The sequence below is a fragment of the Myripristis murdjan genome, chromosome 14, assembly GCF_902150065.1.
Source record: "Myripristis murdjan chromosome 14, fMyrMur1.1, whole genome shotgun sequence".
NCBI lineage: Eukaryota > Metazoa > Chordata > Actinopteri > Holocentriformes > Holocentridae > Myripristis > Myripristis murdjan.
This window is the reverse complement of record NC_043993.1, coordinates 5,941,290-5,953,440: the sequence shown is the minus strand read 5'-3', so window position 1 is coordinate 5,953,440 and position 12,151 is coordinate 5,941,290. Positions and strand designations below refer to the sequence as shown.

Here is a 12,151-nt window from a genome sequence, read left to right as displayed (position 1 = left end):
TGAGGTCTCAGATAAACACACTGGTGGAGCAGAAAACCAGTCCAGTCACCGGCCAAAAGCTGGTACATGCTCTGGTTAAGGCTGCAGAATTTGTCTAAACCCCCAGTTACTTTGTAAGGTTGCAGCACATCAACTGGGGGTCATTAATTTCATTCTTAACACCTAGATGGCTGGTAAATGTGGGTGGGGAATCTTGGGATTTCTCAGCTACCATAGCCAAAGTTTCATGCAGTCTTTCACTTTTCACAAGACAATATTCAGCAAGACGTCTTAGTCAGCCACAGCCTAACAGAGAAAATCCTTGGGTCTGCAGTGACAAATCTTCCAAGGACTACATATCCTCCAACAGAGAAAAAACTACAAGTAGAGCAAAGACATCAAAACTAATCGAAACCACCCATCGTTTTCCAGCTCATGTCTGACTTGGCAGCTCCTCTCTAGTGCTCTACTTCTTTTTAAACTCCCCTCAGTAGAATGAATTTATTTTTAGAAGTATCTGTCACCGAAATAGTGACATGACACAACCCTGTCACAGAATAAACATCCAAGTGTCTCTGCATCTAATACACACACACTGACATGAAAAAAAAAATTCTGATTTTACATGCCAGTGAATTCAAATGTGTGTGCATGCACAACAGTGGCAAATCCACCGTGTCTTAATTTTAGCTGTGACAAACTGGCAATAGAAAACGGTATCTGGTCTTGACCACGGTGGAACTGAATTTCTCTCTTAACAAGAGAGATGAAAAAAAAAATATATATATAAATAAGCCAAACTGTCAGGACTTGTCTGAAAGCTTAATTTACAAGACATGACAAGCACCTATTAAGTTGACAAAGCTCCCCAAAAGACATTTAAGAGCTAAGATGTCTCATTTTGCCTTTGCAAGTGTTCATTACTCTGAAATAGGAACTGAATGAGGAGGAGTGATAATCATCTTAAAAAACGCCTGTGCTTCCAACAGCTTGCGACGGTGAAATCTCAAGACGTGTAAATAGCGTGAACAATAATGAACAGTAATCTGTGCAAGCTCTAGTGCGCTGACAGATTATTTTCACAGCAGCAGAACAGCAGAGCAGCGTGATGAGTGGAGGGAGGCCTGTCTGCAAGAACCAAATATGGAGGAAAAGAGCATACGCCGGCAGACGGCCTGCCTGTCTGGCTGCCACACACTCACGGCGGAGACTCTCCCTGGCGTCACATGATCAGCCTGATGACATCACCTCCTGCGGAGTAAAAGGCTCAGGCAGCAGAGGGCTGAGTGGCTGAGAGGGAGAGGGAGAGGGAGGCGTCACTCTGCGCACACTGAGCCACAGTTAAACCCACAGAGAAACACTAACATACACACACACACACAAACACTGAGCCTAGGTCACAGTACAAGACTGGCACATTTTTGCCTGACAAGGGCAGTTAAGGCCGGGGCCCTGTTCATATTTGGTTATTAACATCACATCTAATCGCACATGGTCAGCTGAGACAGATCTCCAGTCACACCTGGCATTATCCTGCGTCTCCAGTGCCTGGTGCTTGAACTTATGCTCAGCCTCAGATCAATCCATACTCCTTTCCTTTCCTCTCTTATGCAGACTTCTCCATAGCCTACTCCACCTCCCTCCCATCCCAGTTTCCTCATCACTTCTATCGCGTCATTATCTTCCCAATATTCTTTATCCCATATTCTCCGTATCTGGCCCATTCACAAAGCAGCAATGCCCAAACGGTCCTTTTTTTCTGGATTACCCGGCAAAAACACCACCAGCTTAAAACAAAAACAAACAATTCAAATATGAATTCCACTCTATCAAACGCCCTCCCCTTCCAAAGTGAAAAGGTGGTTTTCCCGTGTTGTCGGAGATGCATTAGCGTTCATGCGTCCCTGACCACCTCTGAAGGTGGTTTGACAGATCCCATAACATCTCAAAGACACACTGAATCCTGATCAAATCTGCACCACAAACTGTTGCTTGTGATCGCATCACTCCAGACTGATGTTAAAACCATGTGTCAGTGGAGTTTTAGGCCACATTCACAGTGCGGGGCTGCATGCTCAAATTCCAAGTTGCTGCTTGTATCCTGTTTTTTTTTTTTTCTCTTTTCCGACAACCTGCCTTTAGCTTCAAATTATGACAAATCTCTAAAGTGAATGACACAAGATTTGCCTGTTCTCATGTTAACAATGATATACAGCGCAGACTTTGGGATTCATTTATTAATTTTTTTAATGAATGGCCATGTGGTCCACTTTGGACTTTAAAATGCCACTCCATGCTGCTTTGAGCTTTTTGTGCTCAGTAGAAAACATCAGATTTTGAAAGACTTCACTAACATAATTGGGACACTTTCAACTGCAGTGTGAATGCAGACCAAACACTGAGTACACTGCAAAGAAAAATGCTGCACTACAAACACCACTTCCCTGTTCTGCATTGCTTTCTATAATTCATGTGTGGCATGCGCTTTTAATTTTGTGCAAGCCTTTTCTGAACTGGCTCTCAAATATCCTCCATTATGTAAGAGGATAAGTATTTAAGGCCGGGCTCAAATGTCATTTATCTTGTACAGCTTACTACCTACTTGCATTCCCACTATACCAGCCATTTCTTACTTTTCTTTCCTACTTAGCAGTCCTTTGAGCTATGCCAGCTACTCTACCACCCTAACTCCTCTGCTTTTCAAGACTCTCCCAATGTCTGCCTCACTCTCAAACACTGTCTCTTTGAGCAAATATCTTACAGTTTGTGTTTGTTCTGTTTCATGGCTTACGCCGCAATGTTTTTAGGACAAACCTGTTTTCCCAAAATCGTTTTAGAATCAAACTACACTTGAGATCATTACTAAGGCTTACGACCACAAGAGTCCATTCAGAGTTTTTATACACTTAACAATTACATACACACGCTGTAACACAGAGTCCACGCCCAGAGCACACACCTACACAGCTGAGCCCTCGCACAGGGTTGTGCCACTATCACAGAGTCCAGACATGACTCTGAGCCAGATAAAGCAGCTCAGGCTGGAAGGCGTAAGGCAGCAGCTCATCTGAAACAGCTGAGTGTGTGTGTGTGTGTGTGTGTGTGTGTGTTAGAGATGGAGAGAGAGACAGAGACGGGGGTAGAGTGATGACACCAGGCTGCTAACTACCATTTTCACTGGATCCTTTTTTTGTGTTTTCTTTTTTCTCTGATAAGGCGTAGAGTTCCTGTAATTCTATTCTACACACCAAAATACATTACATTTATGGCCAACTGTGGACTTGATCATGAGAATGAAATGCCGCTGTAATTTCAAATATTTCCTTCTTCAATTTTCTCATATTTCTCTTATTTTTCATGTATATATATATATAAATATTTGCATGACAGTTCCAATATTTCCATCTGTCCACTTTCCATACTGGCTTATTCCTAATCAGGACCACAGGTGGATGGAACTTATCCCAGCATGCATTGGGCAGAAGGCTTCCACTATTTCATTCTGCTTTAATAGGCAAATTTTTCTTTTTGTATTATGGAAATTTGTCGCTCTGTATATTTTCTTCTTCGGTGTATTATCCACAGGGGAAAGCACAAAGGTGGAAAAAGAGCAAAATATGATGCTCAAAGAGGTAATACTCAATGACACTAGTAAAGAGATTTGTACAAATCATTGGGATCCTGAATGAGTTGTGTTTTCCTGTTCAAGAAACCAATAAGAGACCGGTGGGCGGGTCTTATCAGCTCTCTCACTTTTTGCACAGTAATTGGAGATATTCTTCCAGGCCTCCCCCACTCACCCACCTCCAGGTCTACACTTAAACAAATATACTGTCATCAGTGGGAAACCCTGAAATCAATTTTAAAAAGCATTCAATTCTAATTGTAATGCAAAAAGGAAACAGCCCTTCGGGTTTCCCTGTGTTCCCTCTGAAGGGCTTGCTTCTGTTAGTTGCTGGTTCTCTCAAATATGGTACTTGCTTGATCACCTTCTGCTGGAAATGGGTGGCATACAGTGTGAGACATGACTAACTATCACCACCCCCATCCCAATGGAAATTGATGCTTCCTCAATATCAGAAATAATATTTTTCACTTTGCCTCCTAGTTCAAGGCTGCTGCCATGACACCCCACGCTACACAGTCAGATCAGGACGGCAGTATCCAATTCTGCTCAGGATACAGTGACAGAGTACGGAGAGCCAATAGGAGCATTTGTTACTTTCAACTAGTGGCACACCAGAACCTTGAGCTGGAGCAGAGGCCTGCAATAAATAACCTTCCACAAATAACCTCTACAATACCATTTCCCACTTTTAATTAACAAACACCCCCAGCAGTGTGATAAAACAGAAGGCTACTGGCCCATTCAGGCAAGTGACAGACCGATCAGCTGGCCTGAACCTCTCTCATACTGCTCCCGGGCCACCTGGCGCTCCTTACTGTCACACCCTGGTTTAAAATCTCATCGTCTATAAGACCACAACTCCTTTCATTCCAATAAGCCTCTATTCTATTGCCTTTTTTCCAGCTGTTGCTAATTGCTAATTTTTGCATTAGATTTGTGCACTTATTTTCCATTTGTTTTTTTTTTTTTGTTTTTGTTTTTTTCCTCCTGCTGCATCCAGTCACTCGTCCCATTTGCTCACTCAAAAACCATGCTGGAGGAGAAAAGAGACACACTTGAGATTGAGAGCCAAGAAGCCGAAAACTGATCAAAATGCTGAATGGAGAAAACTTTCGTACAAAAAGAAACTGCTATTACTACTGGAGAAACATTTGACTGATGGAGAAAAATACCTGTTGAGTAAGAACTGCATGTGCACATGGGTACAAAATGGTAAGCCAGCTAGTCTCGCTACCTGAGTTTGCAAACAATGTGCCAATGAGTGAAGCAGCTGATATGATTATCTAAAATGCCTTCTACTCAGGCCATCAATGAAATGAGGAGGCCCATCTCCCTGACAAAGCCATTCCACTGAGATCAAGATGTAAACGGCTTCTTTGTTAACATGAAAAAACATTCGAAATATCATGCCTTTGAAGGTGATAAACTCAGTCAAAATACCTGCTGTGACCTAACAACATACTCCATGTCTGTGTGAGGGAAATTATGGAAGTAAACAAACTGATGTTGTTTACATGGAAAACTGTTAACCATTTTTAACCTCCAAACATGAAAACATAAACTCATTTACAGACTAACCAACCAGCTGGGCTCCAGTCGACATGGGAGTAGCCATTCAGAGACAGTAATGGTGACAGTCTGTCCTGCAACAATGAACCCACTTTAGCCCTTCACGCATCAGCACTCCTTCCAGGTTCGCGACCTCTGCCGGGTCCTGACACCTCGTAAAGCCGAGCTGCAAGCAGCTACAGGGTCTGATCACCAAAGGTGTGTGTGGGGCGGGGGCTGCTTCTTCTCGGCAACAACAAAGAGGAAAAGAGTCAAAGGGTGAGAATAAACACCGGAGACCAACAGGTGCCCATGCTAATTTTGAAACTGCCACCCCCAATCCTGTGAAGTCAAGCTGCAGAGAACTGCACCTGAATGGTTCAGGTGTGCCAGACAAAACACCATGTAACCCAGGCTCCTTAAAATTCACAACTTCTGTCTGTGCTGGTGCCTTTTAGATACAGACATTTATAAAAAAAAAAAAAAAAAAAAAAAATTACCATTGAATTTTAATTAAGTTTTGCTATCAAAAAGCATCACAAATCATGTTTTTTTTTTTTTTTTCATGTGTTTTAATGATATGTGTGAGACAGTGGTTTCTCTTTTAACACCACACACGTCCTCCCCCGTTCTCTTCATATCCAAATTTAGTTAAAACAGAGGGGGCTCAATTTGCACTTGTTTGTGAGGGTTCCTGCACACACTACAGGAATGCTAATGTGTCAGGCTGAACCTGCCAGTCATTCCTGAGCTGATTCCTTGACCAACAAGTCATCCTGCAGGATAGCCCTACATGTCGGTCTACATTTGTCGCAACAACCTGGCATCCACTTACTGATTCAAATAGACACTGACCAGTACTAAGGCTGGGTATTACATATGATACCTCAAACTGAAAACTATTTCCAAAATGATAACTTTTAGGATATCTCTTTACAAAATAGAAATATATGGACTAGGTGACAACATATGCTCAAAACATCCAAGAGTTTTAATGCCTTAAAATCGATACCATAGATTACAAGAGATAGGAAATGTGTGGAGAACTTAAACCTAAGTTCATTTTGGAAGCTGTAAATGGAAATCCAAGATCAACTTATTAAGACTTGATCTAATTTTAAATGGTTTTCTTATTCTTGAAAAGATACAACTTGATGGATTATACAGTGTTGAGGCACTGCAGAGCCCAAAGAGCCCTGTGCAAGTGAAATCCAGCATGCACTCATACACCAGACAGCACGGCATAAGTCACACAAGCACACCCACATACCAGGAAGTAGTTTATTAATATTTTAAGTGTAGTGGCTTAATCAGTGTATTCATTTAATAGTTTTCTGAGCAATTCTTAAGCCTCTGATATACTAAGCCGCCAGTCAATCTGACCTGGCTGTCTTGGTCTGTCTGTGGCCAACCTGTTGAGCACGTGGTGTGTGCTGCAATGTCAGACCTCAGACGCCTTTCAGTCAGCAGCTTCCCAGCCGATTCTGCATGTGGAGTCAACAGTGAAGGCCATCAATGACTGAGTTGTTGAGTTGATATTGCGCTAACTTGCCACTAGCAAGTTTGCTAACCAGACAGCTGTGGTCCGGTTAGCAACAGACCTTCAGGCTGACGACGCAGTTTTGATTCGTAAAACTAACTGCTCAGAGCGCCATATTTCTATGATCCCAAGACTCCTGGATTACTTTTTTGAGACTACTGCCTCCTCTTGGTATGGAGGATCATTTCCCCTCACACTGGAGTATGAGGTGCTGCACAACACTGGACATTGTTTAACTCCTCAGTGTTGCTGTAGCACAAATTACGTTGATTTTAAAAACCTCCACCTTCTGATACCAATCTTGCCGAACCTCCACCTAAGCTTCTGTAAAGCACTAGCACATTTGTTGGTCAGTAGATAGTGGTTACATAGCTAATGTGATGATTTTTTCGGCAATGATAAGCTCTCCAGGTTAGGTTTCAATTTTGTGCTCAGAATTCACTCTGTCTCTCACATGCAGAGAGACGATCAGCCAATAGCAATGGGTGCCAGTCAGAGCAAGAAAACAAGCTCGCTGTCCACCAGCACAATCACATTTGGCTGGAGTTGATTTTGCACCCTGGTATCCAGTCATTTAGAACATGTTTGCCTAAATGTGAAGCTAAGTTTTTTTTTTTGTTTTTTTCTCGCCCCAAAAAACACATCAGCTCCAATGATTAGCTAACTCTGTCCAGAGCATACCAACAGCCAATTCCATGTTAATTTAACCACCTGGCACCTGTCAAAAGCCACTGAAGTAGTGAGAGACAAACTATCTCAGCTGAAGCCTATCGCCAGTTTTGTACAAGTGTTTGTTTTGGGTCACAAGATGAGATTATGAGACAGTGATATAATTACATGAAGGTAAAATAAAAATAATAAAAAACACTCCATTTAATTTCCACCTGTGACACCCCCAAAGTGAAGCTAATGCACAAGTACCCTGCTTTCTTTTAGGAAAATGTATCTAAATTTAGTGCATGGGGCTGTGAGAGTTGCAAAAAACTTGCCAGTGTGTGTGGTTTGCAGTGTTTTTTTTTTTTTTTTATCTAGGACACAGGACAGCAGCTTGGACATTTCTCACATATTTCAACATACCATCAAATGACCTTCAAGGGAAGGCAACCAATTCAGTGACACTCTGGAAATGAACAATGTTTTTTAGCCTGGGACAAAAAAAGTTGTGAAACTTAGTCTCAACCTCAGAGACAGTCTTGATAATAAAAACACATTAATAACCTTTTCTGTGGCGAGTCACCAGAGAGGCTGACGGCAACACTACAAACATCTACGGCCATTCCATCAGTAGTTTTCACAGAAGTACATGAACTGAAGTTGTTCGGGGAAACTGGGCCTCCATGTTTGGAATATGCACGCAAAATTCAGGCCACGTTTATTCATAATACACAGAAAAGCTTGAGTGAATCCAATTTAGTTTAACTTCCATGGATCACCAAGACAGTCAGGAGACCACAATGCCCTGCCAACCAGGTGAATGTTGTGGATTCATTTTCGGCCTAGTGCCCCACTTAATATCTTGGTTTTTATTTTATGGCTGCAAAGCTGTAACAATTGTCAGATATGTGGAAAACACAAAGACACCTATCCAACAAACACAATACAGCTCCACTACTGCAAAATTTAACAGAAGTCTAGCAGCCACCGACAGTGGAGCAGTGTGTCAGCTAAACAAGGGACATGTAGCCCTAAATCTCATACAAACATTTACACTACTTGAGTAGTATAGTTCTCACCATGACTGTATAGTATGCATAATAGTAACCTGTGGTGTTTTTTAAAGACCATGCTTCTGCAGTTTGCCCTCACTTACCAGACTTTCAATTGGAGCTTATGGACAGGATGCAGAGACTTGCAGTCTAATACCCTGGAGACGGCTCAACTACACAGGATACATGTCTACTATTTAGTATGATCACTTCTGGCTACAGCTGGAGACTTTTCACCACCTGCAAGCTGTGTAGGTGGGTAAATGATCACTATCAACCAGCTGCATTCTAAAAACCCAGTTTATGGGAACAAAAATGAAGTAGCTGGTGGCTTCTGGGATCTACCTGCTAGTGGGGGCAGTGGCTTTAAAGTGAAGTTCCTGCCTAAAATAATGGTAAAACCTTGAAGGATTTCAGTTCCTGATTAAGCGGCATGTGTGATGATACTCATAAGCAAGTCAAGTAAAAATCCACTCTTCACTTGCAACAAATTAAAAAAGTTGTGTAACTTATTTGTTAAGTGTTCATAGAACCTGTGCAATACAGTTTAGAGCTGCTGGGTATTTGACATACAACTTTAAACACTTAGCCAAAAATTCACACAATTCTTACAACTGAGCAGGAATGTGTTCAATATCTTGCTGAAGGACACACTCTGAACACACATGACTGTCTACAGATGCACACTGACCATTTAAGGCACTGACCTTATGACCTTTTGGTCACAGGACAGTCTTTCTAACCACAACACCATACTGCCAGACTCTCTAGGAATAGCTATGAGTGCCCAGCACCACAGCAGCCCATCATTTTTGTGTTTTTGAGTAGTGCTACACACACTAAAAGACCCAACATTATTTCCTTGTCATGAAATAAAACTTGTCGTACATTATGGGGCTCAAAACATACCTGGGAGACCCCAAATTTCCCCACTGCCCCTTTCATATTCAACAACAGCTTGTGGTGGATGTTTGCAGGATTATCATATCGTGGAGGACTATCATATCATATCATCTGTGTGCAACTGGCACTGCTTGATGTAAGACAAGACTTGTCAGAGATATCAGATTTATGACTACCACAACCCAATAACTTGGACACTGATAATAATGCAATATCACAACCCATGCTGAGGGGTCATGGGGGTTGTCTGTTACACACAGCTACAAGGTTTGCCTTATTTTGCCATCACCAACAAGCATGGTGAGACTGGCCTTGGTCTTCACAGCTGCAGACACACAGCAGCATCTGTAATATACAACTGAAAACTTTTGGTTAGGCTGTACAGCTTGCCTGAATGTGTCGTCACAATTAAAACAACAGAGTGACATCATGAAAAGTAAGATCAATTTTTAACACTTCTGTTCCTTGTTATCTGCGAAGATTTTGACAGCCACAAGAAAAGACAAATCTTGAAAAATCCCTTTTGGGAAACTGGGAAATACTGGCTAGTTGTCACAACCAGTGGCTGTCTGCCAAGTTACTTGCTGATGTGACAACATTGGGAGCCATCCATCCACCCAGCGGCCCAGACTTCAGAGTACAGACTGTGCTGGGTTGGGGGAGGGGGTCTGCATTAGCTGTATTGTTTACACGCGGATTGGCACACCAAACAACCCACCTGGCAAACACAAAATACCACAAATATCGTGTGCTCGGGGGAAGAGCCAGAGACTTGACCGTTCAAGTGCGTAAAACCCTATGTATCAGCGTGTATATCAACATGAGAAAAACACATGGCAGAGAGGCAAGAAACCACGTTGCCTAGACATACAGAAGAGGACCGGCAGCAGTCTCCTCCCTAGTCCGCATGATCAATAATCACAAAATCATTTGACGTGGCTTTTATTTGATACCCGCCCTTTCTTTGGACATAGCATGCATTTTCATATTTATAATATTGAGTAAAAATACACTGTCGTTGCCTTGGATCAGTTAGATAGGCTAATATAATCACTGGTAGGGGCCAGTGATCATGCGGAAGCCATGATGACTATGGCAGCCTAGCCAGCTAGCTTCCAGGCTAACATTAGCAACCTGGGAATACACTGGGCTGTGCTAACTGTCGATACACGACATGACAACCAGCGTGAAGCTCAAATATCCGTACTTTCCAGAGTCAGACGGGCCAAAATTGCACAACAACTGGGCATGGGCCGCAAAAAAATAATGAAGATAGCAGCGCCCATGCATTTCTGTCGGGGAACACGTGGAGAGAACACGTGACGTTCCATAACAAACCTGCTCGTTTTTCAACATTAAATGGGCAGATGTTTCGTCTTTTAGGTGTTTTGGCCTCTGGACTGAATTATCTCGCGTATAAATGCTCACAGTGTGATTTTACTCAGAGTTACTGGAAGTCGTACATGGCAGCTAAGGCTAAGCTAGCCAGCTAAAGGGGAAGGGCTTGGCGTCGGACTAGGCCAAGAGAGGGACTGGCTGCTATTGTTAGCTGGTTAAGCAGCTAGGCAGCCAGCCAGTCACTGTCTCTCTTTAATTAACACACGGCACATGCCAGGGGTCAGTGTCTTGCTAATGCTTCATAGGACTGCCGAAACCTGCGCCTACAACACGCTGACAACATAAACACGGTTAATACCTGGCGAGGAGATGCAAACAGGGGTGTGTAAGGGATGACAGGGTGGCAGTACACTGGACATACTGAGGGGTGGACATGGTGATCAGGCTAAACAAGCAGGCATCGAGTTGTCGTTACAGTAAAAAGACCCGAGTCTCAACTCCACAGCCAGCATATGCAGGCCACGAACACCGACAAAAAACAAAACCTTCTTTAAAAAAGAAAAAGGAAATAAGGGATAGATATACGAACACCGACGTTGCCACACCATAACTTTAATGCCTGCAAATCCAGCCTGCGACTCAACTGCAGCTTGTCTGGGGCTACTAACACCAGCAGAGCAACTTTTAGCGTTGCATGAAATTAGGAGTGCCCATAAAAACGTGCAAAACAAACGTCCCATACACAAGGAAATGACTGATAAATTATGTGGGTTTTACGTGCAAGCCAATCCCAATTAACCACCCCGGTTCACTCCCCACCCTCAAATCCAGGAATAGTACGGGGGCCTTTTACTCTAAATATAACCAGCTAGCTCGCCACACAGCAGTCCAGAAACAGACCGAGGCAGGGAGCAACAAGAGGGCGACCTGGCTTGTTGTCCACACTGGGGTCTCTTTGCACAACTAATATATTTCCCACCTTACAGCTGCTTGGTCATCTTTGTGGCCCAGGTGACCGCACCTGGACCGACACGTACACGTTCCTGACAGCAAGGCAAACAAAAATAAATAAGACAAATAAGACGAATAGGGAGGGTACAAACCATGGTGTGCTTGTCCATTCACGCTGACCACGGTCACCGCGTTCATTTTCCTAGTCCATGGGTTCACCTTGGGCGGGGGAGCTTCAGTAAACTCCCTTTTGCTGCCTTTATCGCCCTCCTCGGCTTTCTTGTTGTTACAACCCTCCTGATCCGAGCTGCTCTTCCCCTGGTGGCTGCCCTCCTCTTTCGCCTGTTTGCAGCTTTGCCCCTTGCCGCTGGCCGTCCCTCCCTGTCCCGGGTCGCCGTCTCCCCTGGCGCTGCTCCCTTCATCGGCGACACTCGCCGGCTTGGCCGCCCCCGTCCAAGCCCCCCTCACCACGCATCATTTTGCTCGTATGGCCGTGCTCCTCTTGTTTGACAAGCGGGTTGCCGGGCAGGAGAGCCTCCACCTGAGTGGCCATTTCCC

The 12,151-nt window shown here is 43.5% G+C and overlaps 1 protein-coding gene across 2 annotated transcripts in view; it reads right to left on the bottom strand.

Annotated features, from left to right (window-relative positions):
- larp1 (La ribonucleoprotein 1, translational regulator) overlaps window positions 1-11,898 on the bottom strand; it is a 62,989-nt gene extending 51,091 nt beyond the window's left edge. For both annotated transcript variants that reach the window (XM_030068389.1, XM_030068390.1), the window contains exon 1: window positions 11,746-11,898. In XM_030068389.1, coding sequence (XP_029924249.1) covers window positions 11,746-11,791 — 46 coding nt within the window. In that variant the 5' untranslated portion in view covers window positions 11,792-11,898. The remainder of the gene's footprint in view (window positions 1-11,745) is intronic.
- Window positions 11,899-12,151: the final 253 nt, after the last annotated feature.